The sequence below is a fragment of the Panthera pardus genome, unplaced genomic scaffold (assembly GCF_024362965.1).
Source record: "Panthera pardus isolate Hobbes unplaced genomic scaffold, ASM2436296v1 HiC_scaffold_25, whole genome shotgun sequence".
NCBI classification, from domain to species: Eukaryota; Metazoa; Chordata; class Mammalia; order Carnivora; family Felidae; genus Panthera; species Panthera pardus.
In genome coordinates this window covers 59,801,722-59,822,184 of record NW_026526821.1, presented here as the reverse complement: position 1 = coordinate 59,822,184, position 20,463 = coordinate 59,801,722, and the positions used below count along the sequence as shown (strand labels likewise).

Below are 20,463 nucleotides of genomic sequence, written 5' to 3'. Positions count from 1 at the left end.
TGACAGGATATTTTTTTCCTGTGTGAACTGTTTATGTTATTATAAAGAATGTAGCATTTTAGAGGAAACAAGCCAGGAGTGAACCACTATTATTCTTTGCCCGTTCTAATTTACAAAAACAAAAATGCTTCTCTTTCTGGTAGCATACAACTGCCAACAACCCAAAATGAAGTTGCTTAGAGATGTAAGACCCATGACTGCCATTTGCCTTAGCTTCCTGACATCTTGGAGGCAACCCCAGGAGCTCTGGCTGTTCTAGCTGTTCAAAAATCTCCCCGGGACTCAGGGGTGCATTCAAAGGTAAGCTCCAGTTCTCTTTGAGAGGGCAACATTCCCCTGACCAAGTCATGAATATAACCCTTCTACCCGCAGAGTTTCTGTTTTAACTTTGCCCCTCACTACATCGACAGAGTCCACACTCACATATCATCGAAGATAAGTTTCTGCCTCTTGCAGTCCCTGTGGCCGTTGGAACCTGGAGACCATGGCTCTGTTTGTGGCCGTGACTTGTGGAGAACGTTTTCGGAATTGTTGTGAGCGGCTTTCTAAACAAAAAACAACACACCAGTCTTTTCAGAAACTGGCCACCTGGCTGAAAGAACAACCCACTGTTTTGTGTTCTCTGTTAGAACTGATGATCCCTTTGTTTAAATACAGAAAAAGAAATACATGCATTCCACTTCTCATGCTGAGGGCTTTCATGTGTGTTGTCAAATGTCATTCTTTTATTTTTTTTATTTTTTTTTATTTTTAACATTTATTTGTTTTTGAGGGGAGGGGAGGGGCAGAGAGACAGAGATACAGAATCTGAAGCAGGCTCCAGGCTCTGAACTGTCACTGCAGAGCCGGACGCAGGGCCTGAATTCAGGAACTGTAAGATCATGACCTGAGCCAAAGTCGGATGCTTAACTCACTGAGCCACCCAGGCATCCTTCAAATGTCATTCTTATAACAGTATCAAAAGGGAAGTTCTTGGGGAGCCTGGATGGTTCAGTTGGTTGAACTTCTGACTCTTGATTTCAGCTCAGGTCTTGATCTCAGGGTTGTGAGTTCAAGCCCTGTGTTGGGTTCTGTGCTAGGCATGAAGCTTACAAAAGGGAAGTTCTTAGTGGCCCACTCTCACAGATCCAGAAACTGTGACTGGCTGAAGTTAAGTAACTTGCTCAAGCTCAAATAACTACTATGGGTGAGGTTCTAGGGCTTAGGACTCAAGCCCCTTCTTTCCCCAGTTGGCCAGACCAGTGGTTCCCTAAGGTGACTCTGCATCAGAATCATCAGGGGGTTCCATCAACACACAGACAGCTGCTCCTCTGACCCTGAGTCTAATTTAGATGTGTGGAGTGGGGCCTGAGAATATCTCATTTCTAGCAAGTTCCAGGTGATGCTAATCCAGGAACCAAGGTTTCAGAACTGCTGAGCTATACCCTTGTAAAAGAGAAGTCATTCAGGTCACAAAATGGACTGATTCTCATTAGCTGTCTGTGAAGAGCACGAAAAGCCAAAGGGAATAACTAGAAATGATTTAAAATGTATTTTTAAAAGGAACACTATAGATTTGTGGAAAAATTAAAAAAAATCATATTCCCTAGGGATTCCAATATTTATAGAACACCTATTGTGTGCTAGACCTACGGATAATAAAGCAACTGTCTTTGGTTATGAAATTCAAATGGATTCTTCTGGAACAAACTACAGATACCCACAACATGAATGGATGAATGGAAGTAATGAAAATGTGTTGAGTGTGTACAAATGCTTCTTTAAATATGGACTGATTTTATGTGTAGAGCAAGCCTCTTTGTTGTAAGAGGACCTAGGACTCTGCATTTCCCTTGTGGCACTCGTGACAGTAATTATAGATGTGTATAATCTCCATAGCTAGATTGTGAACTTCACACAGGCACGGACTGAATCTGTTAGATCACCACTGGATCTCCGTTGCTTGACACAGTGTCTGGCACACAGTAAGTACTTGCTCAATAAACGTCTGTTTGGTAAAAGGGTGACTACATAAAGTCTGTAATTATTTTACAATTCTCTAGACATGGTTGCTTTTATGTTAGGATCTAGAGGTGCAGATAAGTTTGTGTTTTAATTTGAAATGGTTTATTTTTATTCCAGGTTTTTCTAGTAGGGTCTTCTCAGATTCTTTGAGCCTAGAATTGAAGATAATTGCTCCCAAATAAGGGTGCGTAAGTGGGTTACTTTCCTGATGTTACAAGATTTTGGGGGCGCCTGGGTGGCGCAGTCGGTTAAGCGTCCGACTTCAGCCAGGTCACGATCTCGCGGTCCGTGAGTTCGAGTCCCGCGTCAGGCTCTGGGCTGATGGCTCGGAGCCTGGAGCCTGTTTCCGATTCTGTGTCTCCCTCTCTCTCTGCCCCTCCCCCGTTCATGCTCTGTCTCTCTCTGTCCCAAAAATAAATAGAAAACGTTGAAAAAAAAAAAAAAGATTTTGGCTCTTGCCAGACCTACTATCAACTTTTTTACCTCTTTAATTCATGAGATAGAACATTAAATACTGCCTCCCCCATCTTTTTTTGAACAGCCCTATTCTCATGTCTCATCTCTCTCCCTGCCTCACAAAGCCCCACTGGTTTTCATAGCATGGTGACCTGAGAGAATTCGGGGAAGAGTTTGGAGTTAAATAATGCGCCCCAGAGGATGCATGATTCAGGGCTACCAGCTGTTAAGTGGAGTAGCAGGAAAGAGGAACTAACATGTAGTGTTAGTTGCATAGGTATCTGTATGTGTTCTTCACATACACATATGTTCTTCAGATAGTACTGGCTCATTTAAATCTTTCTGCCACCATTTCACAAATGAAACTGGCTCAGAGAGATGATGCAACTGGCCCCGAATCACATTTTGACTAAGATACGAAGTTAGACAGACTTGGACCCAAGTCCCCACCGTTCCCCAGGGGAGTGCAGGCAGCTGGAATCACCCTTAAGAAGGTCACTGGAAAAGGGGTGGGGGTAGGGGTCCCATACTGCAGCCACTTTACCAGTTACCAAGGGTGGAGTGGGAGTCCCACAGTTTTGGCCTGGGGTTTCAGTCCCAGATTTCACTCTGTCCTGGGGTAAGGAATCTTTCCAAATAATAAGGTTGGTTGGTTTCAAACTCCCAATTTACATTGTCCTGGGGTAGTATTACTATGGGGCCGTTTCTTTTTAGAGTGGGAAATGAAATCCTGCAAAGAGGTTTCTTAAGCAAAAGAGGCTTCAAATGCCTCCTCTGGTTTCTTCTTCTGTAGTTCTCTGTGGGAAGGGGTAAAGGGGTGTGCTCATTCACCAGGCCTTCCCAGAGCAGAATTTAGGAATTCTTGAGGGACCTTAAGCATGTGTTTAGACTGTGCTGGGCTAAAGACAGATGAGTATAGGGGTGTGCTCAATTTCATTTTTATTTTCATTGGGAGAGGAAGAGAATGAACATACTGTGAGGTCTCCGGCATGAGACTGCAGCTGGTTCTCAGCCTTATGCTTTTTGTTGGAGGAGGCGGAAGTGAACAAACCGTTGCCATTTGATCTGCTGGAAGAAGTTAAGTCCTCGCTGGAGTATTTGTGTTTAGATGCATCAGACAGGGGCGAGATGGGTGACCGGAGCATTTTTTCATTTTTATTTATTGGTATTGCCAAGCTGAAAAAGGAAATCACAGTAATGGAATGTCACACAGTCAGCACAGGGAAAGGTAAATGTTTTATATATGACCCAAACCTCTCATTTAAAACCTGCTGGTAGGAAGGCGTTTATTGGGAATTATTATACCAGGAAACAATTTTATGGCATTAGGACCATAATGGACAATAAGTAAATTTTACTCATTGTTTCTTTACTTGTCTTATCAGGATGAATAATAATTCTGGTGCTAAATGACTAAGAATAATAAGATTTTCATTTTCTGAGTATTTCATCCAAGGATCTCAAAATACACAACAAACAACTTACTGTTTTCCTGACAAGCCTAAGCAGCAAGTAATGGGAAAGGCAATCAAATGATGTACAAGCAGTCTACTTCTAAAAGGACTTTTGCTAACACCTGAGCTTGTACTAATTATTATATGGAGAATAACAGAATCACAGAATAATCTGCAAAGCATATGAGGCCAACTTTCAATTGTTAGGCTTCTGGGATAAGCAGGCATTGATTCAAATAAACACAGAATAGAAAACTGTTATTAAAAATTACATTCTCTGATTCCTAGCTCCTTATTTTATCTTCAGAACTAATTGTTTATGCCAGAGGAAGACAAATACATATAATTTCACTTACATGTAGAATCTAAAAAAACAAAACAAATGAACAAACAAAAAACTGAAACAGACTCATAAATACAGAGAACAAACTGGTGGCTGTTGGACAGGAGGGAGGTGTGGGTAAAATAGGTGAAGGGGATTAGGAGGTACAGACTTTCAGTTATAAAATAAATGAGTTGCGGGGATAAAAAGTCAGTAACACTGTTAATAGCTTTGTATGGTGACAGATGGTGACCACACTTATCATGATGAGCATTTCATAATGTTGAATCACTATGTTATATAGCTAAAACTAACATAATACTGTATGTCAACTATAATTCAATTAAAACAAAAAATAAAAAAAAAAAGAATGAAACTATTGTCTATGTCTGAATATAACTCCCCCCCCCCCCCAAATTAACCATCAGAAAAGGGAGTCACTTGTGTTTGAATCTTTGCAATGTATGTTATATTGATAGGGCTCTCTCCATTACTTTGCCCTGAAACAAAAAAAAAAAAAAAAAACACAACAAAAAACTGAGGAAAGATACAATAACCTGAAATAAACTCAAACATTGTTAATTTGGGATGCTCACAGGAGTCACTTGACAAAGGCAGTTTAAAAAAAAAAGGTAAATCCATTTAACAAAGACTTAGTCACTATTCCTGCAGTCATTACTTCTTAATTGCATGTGTTGGCTATCACTGCAAACAAGCCATTAAAGTCACTTCAAAAAGCAATTTCCTTAGTTGGTGGTCACAGTGTAGAAATTACAAACACAGGCCTCTAGAACAGATAATAAAGCCAAGGTTCTTAATGTTAAAGTAACGAGGTTCTTAGTGTTATGCAAATAGATCTGTGTAGGGGTAGAATTTCTGGTGATAGCTTTCTGGCACAAAAAATACCATGCATCTAACAACGCAGAAGTGAGAAGATGTGTTCTGGAAAACTCCCTCGGGCAAGTCAAAAGTGGCTCAGTTGATGATGACAAAGACACTGATGCTGAGGATAGATGTGACCAGTCTATATATAATTGTGTCTTGACATGTGAGTGAAGAAAGTCATGTTTATAAATTTCTATTATTTTTCATATTATGTGATTTTAAATGCTCATAGAAAACTAAATTACTACATTAAGTGTTGTCACGGACATAGGATTATTTCTTCATCATTATAAGTTTACATATTCAAGCTGACCAAAAAAGCTTTCTTTGGATATCCTCTTTGGGATAGGTGACCACCTTACTCCAGAGGTACACTGACCACCTTTCCTAGAAAGAACTCAAAGCACTTTTATATGCAAGTGTCATTATGTATCATAAATAAAACTATCAGAGCCAGCAGGCTCTGCCAGGCAAAGGCTCTAGAGCAAGAGTTCCTGGGGTTTGTGAACTTGGATGGAAAAAAGTTACATCTTCATTTTCATTAACTTCTCACTGAAACTGAACATTTCCAGAGTAGTGGTTTAGCAGGAGTATTATTAGCAATGCCTGTGATTGTGTCATCAGGAGAAATCACAGACATTTTTGTGTCATGTTCTAGTTGTTGCAGACAACTTGAAATATTGTTTATATTCATCGCTACTTAGAAATCATGGCAGTTACTAGATCTGCTAGAAAGATTTTCAGTGCATTAAGAAAGAAGCATGTATAGAACCATATCGCACATTTAAGACATTTTGGAACCACACGTCCCCCATTTGCATTTTCTCAGTATTTCGGGATACCACCCGCTAGGCACAGAGCACTGTGGACTAGGCCAGCTCGCGTCTGCACGCTCCCTCTTGCTCAGACCTTCAAGAGTCCTCGCGTTCCTTCCCAAGGTGACTCTGACACTGCAGTGGGCCGGTGCTCGTGTGCCCTCGCTCTCCAATTTCCTCTCCGAGTTTTAGTACTGCTCTACATCTTCTCCTAACCTTTCAGTTTACATTTTTATGTGTTGTGCTGAAACATTAATCTCCCCTTAAAAGTTCCATGTACACAGTCAGGGAGAGTGAGGAGTGTCTTAGCAGAGGAAAAGTGGTTTCTGAGCTGTGGTATTTCTAAATGGAAAGAGCTTCTATGACTGATGATAAGCTACTCACTTCTAATAAATATCAGGGACCTTGCCTTGCTAGAAAGCCATTTGTCATGGAGGGGATTTGGTGCACAGTGGGTCCATCTGGAACCCCTTTAGAGGAGTGACTGGGTGCCGTTTAACCTTGGAGACACAGATCCTGCCTAATGCCACAGTTTTAGTCTATATCCAAGAGACTCCATCCAAGTTTATATTTCTTTGTCCCTCTGTATAATAAGCTTACTGTTCTTACAGGTTTAGTGGCTATTAAAATCATGGTTTGAAAATTTAGTTACTGAGTCTTCAGAGGGAAAGTGTGTCTTTGAGAGTACAGAACTGAGTGTTAACTAGTAACCGGTCTTTTGTTACAGAGAAGTACTGACACTGTACCTGGGGCTGTGACATGAGCACACATTCAGGCATAATTATTAGCCTTAGTTTAAATCAGGAGAATCAAGTCTGAAGACCCAGACCAGAGCAGTCATTAAACAATCGGACTCTCCTCCAATATGATACATGACTTTCAGACCCAGAGATCCTTCCGGCTCACTGTAACTCCAGTGGAACATGCATACCTGTTGATGTTCATGCTGCAGTGGTTCGCAGATAAAGTATTATTGGCAGAGGCAGTCAGTCGTGAAGAGCTCTCTTTCTCTCCCTGGGCCTTCTTGACCTCCCTGTAGTCATCTTCGTTGTCACACTGCATGGGAATAAGCAAAAACCAATCAGCTTTGGATTTCAAGGGATCATAATAGATCCCATCACAACCTTCCACACAGCGAGGGCTCCCGGGAGGCCAGCTTACTCGGCTTCTCTGGAAGAGTATCCCAAGCAGCAGTATGGTTGCAACGTTCTTGCCTCTGTTCTAGGTTCCCAGTCAGCTCCTCCACCAACAAGGATGAAATCTGTCAGTTTTACTGTTGACAGTTTATTGAGAGGAAGAGCGTGACACCATGGTCAACATTAGGGAGGGAACAATGTGAATGATGAAAATTGGTCTACCATCAACACATCTGAATCAGCTCTCCAAAAAAGACCTGTTCTTTTTTTTATTTTTATTTTTTAAATATTTTTTTTAATGTTTATTTATTTTTGAGAGAGAGACAGAGCATGAGTGGGGGAGGAGCAGAGAGAGAGGGAGACACAGAATCCGAAGCAGGCTCCAGGCTCTGAGCTGTCAACACAGAGCCCGATGTGGGGCTCAAACCCACAAACTGTGAGATCATGACCTGAGCCGAAGTCGAATGCTTAACTGACTGAGTCACCCAGGTGCCCCAAAAAAGACCTGTTCTGAATTGACACTGCACCTTCAGTGTCTCTCATTTTGGCATTTCTTGGTATCTGAATAAAGTATGACAACCGTGTCCTGGGCTTAATGCCATAATGGCTTTTATGAATTTCAAGCAAAGGTTGTTACCTCTTGGTGTCTTAATTCTAGTGAACAATTACTATCCATGACATCTTACAATCCTTAATGTACCCTTTTATAAAATAGTATTTTGATCGAATTCTTGTTTCCACAATCGTGTTTATACGTGTATTAGGGTGCAATGGCAAATGCACTCAACAAAGCTCCACTGCTGGTGAGAGAGTAGAAACACAGTTAACAATATATTTAGGGCTCTCAGCAGTGTTTTCCAGGAGACAAGCACTGGCTTCCAAGATAGAAAGACTTTGACCTCTTTCTAGCTGGGATTGTCACACAGCCTCTGTCACAGGATCCCAGATGCTCACACCGAAACTGTACCCAGGGAAGGCCCAAACCAAAGCTCTGAATCTCCATTTCTGCTCCAGGGTTCCAGCAGGGCTAGACTCTGCACCTTTGGGAGCTGGGTCTGTAGTGTCCCAGTACTGGGGTCTTAACACCCCAAATGCTTAGGGAAGATTGCTATGAAAATGTTCTTTCACTTCTCTGTATCTGTATTTAATGACGATTCATTAGATCTTATGAGGAGAGATGGGTGTCAGGCTTAGTGTAAATGAAATTTCAGAAGTTAAGAATTTTTAAAAAGGCCATGAGTAATAAAATTACTTAAATATAGAATATTATAGAATTTGTATGTCTTTCTGCACATCTCTATGTATGCTTATACAGCTATATGTATTTTCAATATATGTTTATCAATATCTAGATGTGTACATTTCTTCTTTTTTTTTTTTTTTTACGTTTATTTATTTTTGAGACAGAGAGACAAAGCATGAATGGGGGAGGGTCAGAGAGAGGGAGACACAGAATCTGAAACAGGCTCCAGGCTCTGAGCTGTCAGCACAGAGCCCGACGCGGGGCTCAAACTCACGGACCGCGAGATCGTGACCCGAGCCGAAGTCAGCCACTTAACCGACTGAGCCACCCAGGCGCCCCATCTAGATGTGTACGTTTCTTATATAACTATGTTTCCCTCTCTCTCTCTCTCTCTCTCTCTCTCTCTCCATCAGTCTATCCATTTACCCATCAATCCAACATGTAATGGGAGGGTGGGGTATCTAGAGGGAAACAGGAGGGAAGAGGGGTAGGGAAGTAGTGAGCTAACTCATATTATATGAATTATATGGCCTGAATTATCTGATGATTACATCACTGAATTAGATGGTCTGAACCTTATACCACCTCTGCAAAGATATCACTACTTCACAAACGAAGAAAGTGGAAGTACCGAGAAGGTAAGGTCACCTGTTATTTTTACCCAGAAGGCTGGTGCCGACTACATCAAAAAGACAACAAAAGCAAAAATAAACAAGTAGGACTATATCAAACTGTGATAAAGCTTCTGCACAGCATAGAAAACCATCAATAAAACAAAAAGGCAACCTACAGAATGGGAGAAGATATTTGTAAATATATATCTGATAAGGAGTTAGTATCTAAAACATATAAAGAACTTATACAACTTGATTGCTAAAACGCAACCCAATTAAACAATGGGCAGGGAATCTGAACAGACATTTTTCCAAAGAAGCCATACAGATGGCCAACAAAGAAATGAAAAGATCCTCAATATCACTAATCATCAGGCAAATGCAAATCAAAACCACAGTAAGATCACTTCATACCTGTCAGAATCGCTAAAATAAAAAACTCAAGTGTTGGCAAGGATGTGGAGAAAAGGGAATCCTCCTGTACTGCAGGTGGGAATGCAAATTGGTACAGCCACTGTGGAAAACAGTATGGAGTTTCCTCAAAAAATTAAAACTAGAACTACCATATGATTCAGTAATTCCACCTTGCAGATTTATCTGAAGAAAAGGAAAAATACTAACTCAGAAAGATATTATTCAACCCCATGTTCACTGCAGTATTATTCACAACAGCCAAGACATGAAAACAACATAAATGTCTATCAATTGATGAATGGATAAAGAAGATGTGGGATGTGTGTGGGTGTGTGTGTATCTATATCTATATGTTAACTATATGTACAATGGAATATTATTTAGTCATAAAAAATGAAATCTTGCCATTTGTAACAATGTGGATGGAACTTGAGGGCATTTTACTAAGTGAGATAAGTCAGACAGAAAAAAAGATAAATACCATATGATCTCACTTAAATGTAGAATCTAAAAACAAACCCCCCCAAACTAAAAACAGCCTGAGTTTATATATAGAGAATAGATAGGTGGTTGCCTGAGGTGGAGGGTAAGAGGTGGGAAAATGGGAGAAGGAGGTCAAAATGTACAAATTTCCAGTTATAAAATGAATAAGTCAGGGAGATATAATCTACAGCACAGTCACTATAGTTAACAAGAACATTCTCATGAAAAAAAATTGTAGCTATGCATAGTGATGGATATTAACTGGACTTCTTGGGATAATCATTTTGCAATATATAGAAAAACTGCATTGTTGCATTATACACCTGAAACTAATATAATGTTCTGTCAATTATACCTCCAAAAATAAAACTGAAAAAAAAAGCAAGAAAAGAGTAATGTGATAAAGTATCAAAGTAGAAAACATTTCCCTGGGTGTCAAAGTCTCTCTCTTGACCTATCATGGTGGTGTTTGTTTATGATTTCATCTTGTGTTCCTTGAGGCATGGGGATCTGAGGGGGTGCAGGCCGACTGAAGTGTCTGGGGCCGGTCCTACAACTGTATGCATGTGCATGGCCCAACAGTAGAGATTTCCCCCTGTCTGCCAGTTATATAGGGATGGGGATGTCCAGTCAGGCATTTCCCCTTTCCACAGTCCAACGCCAAACCCAAGGTGAACCTGCAACCACTAGGAGATTGTAGTTCCCCCCTGAGACCATTCAGGCCCTGGATTAGAGTTGGGTGAGATGCCTATCTTGACCCCGACTATCACTGCACCTGTGCCTTGGCCTCTGGGGACTTGGGGGTGCAGCACAGGTCCTGGAAGGAGATGGGGACTGGACATGCTTCACCATGTTGCCAGAAGTATTTCAGTATGGGAGTGATGATGAAAACTTTCCCTGTATGCAGTTTTGCTAACTTTGGAATGCAAAGGGGCCAAAGGGCTGGGCAGAAACCTGTCCTGGGGAAATAGGGAGGAGGTGGGGACCACATGTGAGTCACAGCTCCATGGGCCCCCAGTCATGCTCTACTGTCCCATTGCGCTTCACTTAACAACACAAATTCAGAGATAAAATGAATTTCAAGATGGCAACTGCAAGAATTAAATTCCAAGTATAGAGCCCTTCTGGGCAGGGGCCCTGTGGGGAAACTACTACACAAACCTGAGACTAATTTTTTATTCGAAGACCCTGGAGCCAGACAGCCTGGGTTCATTCCTAGCTCTTCCCCTTATCACCTATGTGAACCTAGGGCAAGATGCTTTAGGCTTTCTGAGCTTCAGTTTCCTCATCTATAAAATGGGCATGACAAAAATATTTGGCTTATAAAGTTGCAAGGACTAAATAATTTAATATGTACAAAGTGCTTAGAATACCATCTCTTGTGGGGACATATGTACATTAACTATTGTTAGTGATTTTGTGCTAAATTTGGAACCATCCATGATATTGCAATCTTTGGTTTGTTACTTATGTTGTTTTTCGCTGTGGCCCAAGTTACTTTTGAAGGTAACAGTAACAGGAGAAGATAAAACTCCTCAAAATTGGTTCTAATTTAATTTATGATTACGTTATTCCTGCCCTCAAAAGTCTGCAAACACTGCTGAATATCTGGGTCTGCTTCCAGATGTGTATCCAGCTCTCCCTGCACTCGAGCCACCTTTCTTACTCCATGCCTTCCTTGTTCGTCCTGTTTCCCTTTTTCGGTGCCACATCATCCTCTCTGATTACTCAGTGTCCCTCCTCTTCAGGGACCTGTTCCCAGGCCGTTTCCCCCCCAGAGTTCTCCTTGGTCAAGGCTACTGGGAGCAGCTGCTGCTGGTTCTGAAACTAACGTTCCTCTCACTGGGCACATCCACCCACAGCCTGGTGTCTGGCACTTCTGTTTCATGTTTCACCCCAGTCACAGCGTTAAATTCTATGAGGCTATTTGGCTTCGTAGTCCATGACTGAGCAATGCCACTCTATCACTTCCAGCAAAGGGTGGGATTCACCATGTGTTCAGCTTTTCTACTGGCCCAGCATCGAGCTTGCCTCTGCACATGCTTGATAAAGATTTTCTGTATGCCCACTTCACCATGCAGTGGGACAGGGCTTAATTATAATGATAAAATGGGGATATCAATGGTGTTTCCCTCATCAAGTGGTTCTAAGGATGTAACTGAGTTAATCTCTGTCAAGTATGTAAGTGTGGCATATACAAAGTACTATAGGAATGTTTGTTGAGTAGGACACACATAAAACTGCTGCCTGTACATTGCAGGCCAGCAGCCCATGTGGGCTTTAACACCTCCCCACAACTCACAACACAAGGGAAAGCCCTCCCTGCCTGCCATGCCCTCAGCCCCAGGCCTACCTTGCGTTTCCTCTTGGATTTTGGCAAAGCCTTTTCGGCAGGAGTGTCAGATGGATGGCTGGGCTGCGCACTCTCAGCGTCCTTGGCTGCAGGAGCATTCAAGACCCCTGGCTCCTGGGGCAGGTGTTCTGGGATCCTGGACAGGAGGGTCAGGTCAATTTTGACCCAGAGAGACCTGACCTCATCACTGTCCTTCAAGGGGGAGAGAAGTTCATTCCGGCCGAAAGGGACCAGTGTGTAGAACTGCTCCTCCAGCTCCTTGGCAATGTCACTGGTGGTCCTGGCGTTGATGGAGCCTACGGGGGCCCAGGGGCCCCCACCGCTGCTGATGCTGTTGGCAGCCTCCTTTAGTCTCTGCTCACTCCCCGAGGCGGCGGCTGCGGCGGCCACAGCCTGCGCTTTGGACAGAGGGTATTCCTCCTGCTCCGATTCCAGGTCTGAGTCCGAGGAGGAGGACGAAGATGACGACTCTGTCTCTATGAACTCCTTGGATTTGGGGACGATGCGGCTCAGCCCCCGCGTGCGGCGCTTCTCGCAGGTCACGGAGGAGCGCAGCTCCTTGCGGTGGCTCGTTCTGCTGTTGCCACAGGGCCTGGTTTTGGTGGGCTCCGGGGGGATCACCACGCTTGCCCCCAGCGCATCGGCGGCTGCTGGCTCCTCGGGCCGGTGGCAGTTGGCACCGTCGCCGGCGGAGGTCCTCTCCGTGCGCCTGGTGGGCTTCTTGCCCGCAGACCTCCGCGCAGGCGCGGGTGCGCTCTCGGCGGGTGTGCCGGGTACAGCGGGCGGCTGGGCAGCTGTGGTCACGGCCACGGCCACGGCCGCAGGTGGAGACTTCTGCTTCACTCCTTTGCTCCCCGGGGCCTTGTTCGCTGTCCTTGGCCTCTGCTCCTCCTTGCAGGTGCTCTTGAGGTCCTTCTCTCTCAGGCTGGTTTGGCAACCGTCGGGAAGTTTCCCACAGTCCTGCACTTCGTCTTTGGCCGGGGTGTAGTATTGATTGCTCTCTGGCCCGTGGCTTTCATTTTGGATCAGGATAGGCGGCTTGTGGGGATTAACTTTGTTCAGCCATTTATCCAGCTGCCACTTGTTAGAGGACGCTGGTTCCGCCTAAAAGCAGAAAACCGGCAACAAACAGAACATCTTTTATTAGACTTACTTAAAACGGGCTTGGCTGTTTTTAATCTTCACTTACCCGATAGGTGTGTGCGCAGGAAAACAACGGGCTGTGAGCAGAAGGAAAACGGAAGCAGTTGGTGTGTGTAGTGAAGCTGTACCAGCACACAGGATGGGGTGGTGGGGGCCCTTTTCCGTCCCACTGAATATGTCAGCGCAGTAGTATGAAGAGTATTTGGAAAAAATAAGGAGAGAGCCCCGTGCTTAATGAGAACCCATTTCCAGCACTTTTGAGTGTTACACAATGTATATTTCTTATAATTATACACACATACCTAGACTTGAGATTTCAAGGAAAGTTAACTGGGGAATAGTTTGGGGGCCCTGAGTATTAAAGCACTCATTTTTTGTTAAGACTAAAAAATTTAGAGGAAATTAAAAGAGGGGGCTAGGGGTGCCTGGATTGCTCAGTCGGTTAAGCGTCCGACTTCAGCTCAGGTAATGATCTCACGGTTTGTGGATTTGAGCCCACATCAGGCTCTGTGCTGACAGCTCAGAGCCTGGAGCCTGCTTCAGATTTTGTGCCTCCCTCCTTTTCTGCCCCTCCCCCATTCATGCTCTATTTCTCTCACTCTCAAAAATAAATAAACATTTAAAAAATTAAAAAAAAAAAGAGGGGGCTAAGTGGAACCTATAATCCCAAGCAATTAACATATGATTTACGTGGTGAAGGCAAGTAGGGCACAGTCATTTAACAGTAGAAGCTATAACTTTGGGGAGATGGCTTGTTTAGTGGTAGAGAGCTCCTGATTCAAAGGGAACTCTGTGTGCCCCATATGCTTTGGCAGCTGGACTTGGTTAGTCCATCTTCAGCTTGCTTCTGTCCCACTTTGCTGGAAGTGTTTCAGACACAGAAGTGACGGTGGAAACTTCTGCACACAGTTTTGCTAACTTAGAGCAAATCACAGACATTATAGATTTTAAACTTTCCCACATGGATTGGTTCCAGAGAGTCAATGAATGCCCTAAAACAGAATGTGAAATGCTGTGTGGATACATTTTTCTGAGAGAGGTCTACAGTTTTCATTCAAGTCTCTAGGTATCTATGGCTCATGAAAAGGTTATGGCTTATAAAAAGGGAATAAATGCTGTTGATTTCCTTTTTTTTATTATTATTTTTTAATATTTATTTAGTTTTTGAGACAGAGACAGAGCATGAACGGGGGAGGGTCAGAGAGAGAGGGAGACACAGAATCCGAAGCAGGCTCCAGGTTCTGAGCTGTCGGCACAGAGCCCGACGCGGGGCTCGAACTCACAGACCGTGAGATCATGACCTGAGCCGAAGTCGGACGCTCAACCGACTGAGCCACCCAGGTGCCCCAATGCTGTTGATTTCTAATAAAAGTCCAATATCCAGTATCTATGATTATTAATAGAAAATAGGTGTATTGGTAAGTGTAAAGCTTTAGCCAGAGTGTTTTCAATTTGTGAAAAGTGAAATGGGGAAAATATTTTCACTATTTAAGGTGATGTATTTTTCCTTCCCTGTGGCCTCCCATGCTCTGAATTTGTGGCATCCATTGTTTCAGGAGACCAGTTTCTAGCCCAGACTAAAAGAAGACATTGCTTAATTTTGCATTTCAAATTTGATTGGCTTAAGTCCAGAGCAAGTCAGGCTTCCTTGCAGGCGAAAAACTTTTTTTAAAAAATTTTAACATAATAATTTCTAAAAGCCTGCTTTTATGAGTCAAAATTTGTCTTTCAACAGAGAGGTCCAGATTGAGAGTGGAACTTGGGGCATAAGCACATGCTGCAAGGATCTGAGGGGAGTGGGGCAGGCAGTCTTGTCCCCGGCTGGGGCTGGGGGAGTCTGGGACATAGCTTAGGACATGGAATGCCTTCGATGGGCCAGAGGAGCCTGGGGCCAAGATGAGAGGACACAGAGTGTGGGCACCAGGCACTAGAGCTGTGGCAGGGACCATGCACATCCTGCTGGTTCCCCCAAAATAGATGAGACCAACTGCACTTTGGGGAACACTAGCACAAGGTTTCCAGAGACTGGGAAGGACAAGTGATATTTCAGTAGGGACCAGCATGAGAATCTGGGGCCCCTCTCCCAGGGCAGTGAGGATGGAGAGGCTTCGCCCTGGGACACAGGTGTGGGAGGTGAAACCCTCATGGCCTCAATGAGGAGTCTGGCCTTCGACTTGACTTTTTGCTTTGTTGGTTTTCATGTACCAAAAGGACCAGGGCTCTACAGCAAGATGCAAAAGAACAAAAAGTTATCATTTTGCACCTCTGGGTTGTTCTGCATAAATTCTGACCTCACCTTATTTTGGCTTCTCCAGAGAAAGGGAACACAGGAACCCTAAGAGCACACCTCGTACATACTGTGGGAGATGCATGCAAGACAGAAAGCAGGACAGCAGGACACAGAACAGCTTTGTGGCCAATGGGAAGCCCTCGCCTTCCCTGGGTTTAGCGGAGTGTGGCTGAAAGCTCATGTGGTGGCAAACAATTTATGGCTTCTGACAGTGTCTCCTCCTTGCCCCATATTTCCCTCACTATGTGACCACTGGCAAGTCAGTGACTTGTGTGCCTCAGCTTCCCTAGTGTCATGGGACACGGTCAATACTAATGGATGCTGAAAGGGCCTCTGGCAGAAAGGGGACACATTTTGGGAGAAGGTAAAAACATTTATGGCTGAGCATGAACTCACACTGGTCCTGCCACCATGTTTAACACTACATCTACCTCGCCCTCACCCCCGCCATCCTGAGCCTTCCACAGCCCACGTGTCTTATGTCAGAGAACACAGACAACTGCCTATGGCCAAAAGCGCAGCTGCACATGGGGAGAGTTGCACTAAAATTTCCTGATGGGAGCATTAACAGTGAAGGGGAGAATTTCATAAATTTAGTATGGGCCCGTTGTCTGATGTGCTTTAGTGTCATTTTTTCCCTGCACTCCACAGCTGAAAACATCAGTCTAAAGTACCATTTTCAACACATTGCTAACTCATACCTCCTTTCTTAAGGATCTACAATGACCTCCTATTGCCTTTCAAAGGAAATCCAAATGCCTTGGGCTGGTTTTCAAGGGCATCTATTATCTCACAGTCATCTTTCACTGCTGAGCAACTACAATGTGCCTCCCACTTTACAGATATCATCTAATCTAATCCATACAAGTAAGAAATATTATCACCCCTAATTTGTAGATGAGGCTCAGAGAGGTTGAGACATGTCCAAGGCTGCAGAGCTACCAGGCATTACCAAGACTAAACCCGTATTTGCTTAAGTTTAAAGATTCTCAATAGCATACTATTTAAGCTTGTCAAATCACTATGTTGTACACCTGAAACTAATGTAACATTGTGTGTCACCTACTCAAATAAAAACTTTTAGTGTTTATTTATTAGACCTAATCCGCTGCTTTGCCTGATCTCCCATTACTCACTGGCATAGCTTCATGAAAGGGGGACCTCATTCCTTTGAGAAATGTTGCTCTTCAACCTAAAATGACAGAATTAGGTCTAATTTTTCAAGAACACCACTCCAAGCAATACCTGTTGGCCTTTATTATCCTCAACCACATAGTCGTTTTTGTTGTTGTTGTTGTTTTTGTTTTGTCTTTTTAACTGCATAGTCTTGTGATGTTCATATTGATTTCACATGTATGCATCTTGGGTCTTCAACAAAGCCAAACACTTCTTTCAGAGGACCTGAACTCTGTTTTTTTTTTTTTTTTGTATTGTTTGCAGTGTCTGTAACAGGTTAGGGAGGCCAATTGCTGTGCTTTGCTCCTAATAAGAACCACTTACGGGGCGCCTGGGTGGCGCAGTCGGTTAAGCGTCCGACTTCAGCCAGGTCACGATCTCGCGGTCCGTGAGTTCGAGCCCCGCGTCAGGCTCTGGGCTGATGGCTCGGAGCCTGGAGCCTGTTTCCGATTCTGTGTCTCCCTCTCTCTCTGCCCCTCCCCCGTTCATGCTCTGTCTCTCTCTGTCCCAAAAATAAAATAAAAAACGTTGAAAAAAAAAATTAAAAAAAAAAAAAAAGAACCACTTACAATGAGCTTTCACTCAAATTATATCCTTTATTCCTCAGAACAGGTTTACAGATTAGGCAGAACAGGAATACCTGTCATTTTTGGGATAAGGCAGTTGTGGCCAAGGAAGCTTCAATGGTGAAGAGCTAAGTGGCAGTGGAGGAGGAAAAACTCAGGGCTTAGGGCCCTCATCCACTGGCCTGCTGGTGACTATGGTTAACTTCCTGCGGGCCGACTTCCTCAGGGTTTTTGCCTGGTGGTGCCTGTGTGCTTGCTGGCTGCTTTGTATTTTCGGTCATGACTCTCCTTCCTGATTAATCTTCCTGCTGCTTTGTATTTTCGGTCATGACTCTCCTTCCTGATTAATCTTCCTTCTGATTCATGCACAAGCTCTCCACTGTGGATTTTAGTTCCTGCTTCATCTACATCCTTCATAGCACCCGCTGCCATGGACCCCACAGATGCCTAATTGAGGAAATGCCTGTTTAATCAATGAGTGACTTGTGTCACATTTCTGTTGATTTTTAGGAACAAGCTAAGGCAGCATTTTCCAAAATGTGCATTCAGTTCATATATTCCATGAAGAAAAGTTTCCAGGGTCAGATAAGTTTGGGAAATGCCACAATGGAAAACAGTTTACATGAGCAATATTTAAGGGCTGGGTGTTGCCCTAAAGAGATGGGTTAAACCGACTTTATCCTGACACTCCATACAATCATGTGACCGGGGTTTCTTTTTCCCATGTGACACCTATTACTTGTGGAATACCGCTCTAGGGAGCTCATGTACTAGCTGAGGGGGAAGGTGCTTCCCCCTGGAAAGCTCACACATGAAAGGATGCACCATGCCAGGAAAGAAGATAAAACACAAGTGAAGGAAATTAGGCTGAGAACAACTAAGCAAATATCAGGCTACCGAAAGGGGATCTGTAGTATGGAAACACTGTTCACAGCGGCTCTTCCGTGCTAGCCGCAGATATGACATTACCTACGGTGATTCATGTAAAATAAGTGCCTTTCTACAACCACAGCCATGAAGAACAGTTCAGATGAAACTTAGCTGGGCCCAGTGGGTTTCCCGTGCTGGCACGTAGAAGGGGAGCGTGCAGGTGCCTTGGACCATCATGCATGCCTCCTTGTACTCCCACATCAGGATGGTACCAGCAGGTAAGTGATGGCCAGGAGCATTTTGTTCAAAGCAGCCGTACGAATTGTCTGTGCAGTGGAATGTGAGACGTGTGGATATACAGAGTCCAATTGTCTTGTGGGGTTCAGGAAAAGGAATCTCACCGCTCTCCTTAAGATGACGTGGGCCAGCCAAGTCACAGTAAAACAGAGATGCTGGGGAGGGTCAGCCATAGAATGCTACCTCCTATCTTTGTGATTTTCATTCTGCAGACTCATTTTATTTTTAAAGGGTGTGTGTCTGTATTCATCTCAGGGAAAATGTTAAATCTTACTTTTACTCCAACTGATACATTCCTTTCCAGCAGACAGCAGTAACAGGCATCGTGGCTAATACATAGCTTGTCACTTCTGCATTCCCTCTGCACAGAGAAGCAGGGAGTTGAAACTCTGTGGCTTTAGGCAACTTAAACTTTTAGGCCTGCTGTAGTAGACTTGCGCTCCCTTCCTTGGTGAGGGGCCCTGGATAGCTGCTGGAAGCTTCCTCCACGAGAGCTTCCTTTCATCACCAAGAAGTTCAAGTCTTTGTAATTATCTAGTGACATTTAAAAAGAATTTCCTCCAAGCACTTTATAACTGTACCTCTCTTAGATGAGGTTTAGCCTCATCCAGAAGCTCCAGGATTCACATTTCAGCATGAAAATAAGACCCAACATTCATGAATTTAACCTTCAAAGTCACAAAGAGACTGGAGGAAGGGTTGTTCACGGACACTAACACTTTTTATGCATCTCCACTGCCCTTTGCCATGTCCCTGGTACCCAGTTATTTCTTATAACTAAATATTCTGGAATTTCTCAACAAATTATAGCATTAGGATGGCTTCTCAACTCCTTATTTTGTTTCACTCCTGTACTTTTTTGTTTCAAGTTATTCCCATTAGAATGCCAGTTCCCTGAAGACAGGGACCTCTCCTGTCAGATAACTGCTGTATTCCAGAGCTAAGCCCCTTGGCAGATGCTCAGTAAATATTTGTGGAATGAACAAAATGAGTGAGTGAATGAATGAAATTATGAAGAAGGAATAACAATTTAGATTCTGGAAAGTCAGGGTTATATCAACCTGTGGCGTTTATAGGTTGATGTTGCTAAGGGCCTTCCTGTTATATTGGGAGACAGAGACAGAAATAGAGAGAGATGGGGGAGGAGGTAAGCATCATGGAAAGGAGAGAAAAAGGCAGGAGAGATGGAGAGATGGTTTATTTTGGGACGAATGGAGAGATCTCAGTGAAGAGCAGAAAGGTACTATAGGAAATGAGCACTTAGGGGAAATTCTCAATGCTTCTGCAAAAAGCCTTAGCCTCCTGAGAGGAGGAGACTGGAAGGGGAAAAACCTGAGGGAATTTAGGAGCCAGTCTATGAACTCCAGATAAAAACACAGTTGCTTTTGGGTGTGATGATGTCGTGAGTCACAGGTACAAAGCTGGCAACGTAGATCCTGCAGGCCCTTAGCAGTGCTCCCCTTTCACTGCCAGGGTTTGCAAAAGTGACTTCGGTTTTATTTCAGAGCCTATTTAGAAATTTGGTCCCCAAAGTGGTACAGAGGGCTGTAGGCAAAAAAACTTAAATCCTATGATCCATGGTAATGCCAAATGTTTACACACCCAAGGAGAAACTGTATTTTATTCTTTCTTTAGCAATCAAAGTCTACCCTTACAGTTCCAGGGACTTGAGAAGTTTCCTTCAACCCTCTCTCGAGAATCTCCATGCACTGAATTACTCTTTAATTTCCCCCTTTCCCCTTTAAAGTAGGAATAGCAATGGTTTTTATTGGTACCTTATAATGCTTTTATATGAAACACCTAAATTTTCCACATAGATACTCATCATAGCTATAAAGGTTTCATTATTATTTGTAGGTTGATGCTAATTTTTCTTTTTATATTTTCACAAAGAAAATGCAGTTAAGAAGGTTTTATTAATATTTATAGTCCTTGTTCCTCT

At 43.4% G+C, this 20,463-nt stretch overlaps 1 protein-coding gene across 10 annotated transcripts in view; it reads right to left on the bottom strand.

The window, feature by feature from the left end:
* Positions 1-20,463, bottom strand: part of AFF3 (ALF transcription elongation factor 3) — a 570,287-nt gene that overhangs the window by 31,838 nt on the left and 517,986 nt on the right. For all 10 annotated transcript variants that reach the window (XM_053890583.1, XM_053890586.1, XM_053890587.1 and 7 more), the window contains 4 exons: positions 12,180-13,283; positions 6,868-6,992; positions 3,435-3,636; positions 424-545 (listed from right to left, as the gene is read on the bottom strand). In XM_053890583.1, coding sequence (XP_053746558.1) covers positions 424-545; positions 3,435-3,636; positions 6,868-6,992; positions 12,180-13,283 — 1,553 coding nt within the window. The remainder of the gene's footprint in view (positions 1-423; positions 546-3,434; positions 3,637-6,867; positions 6,993-12,179; positions 13,284-20,463) is intronic.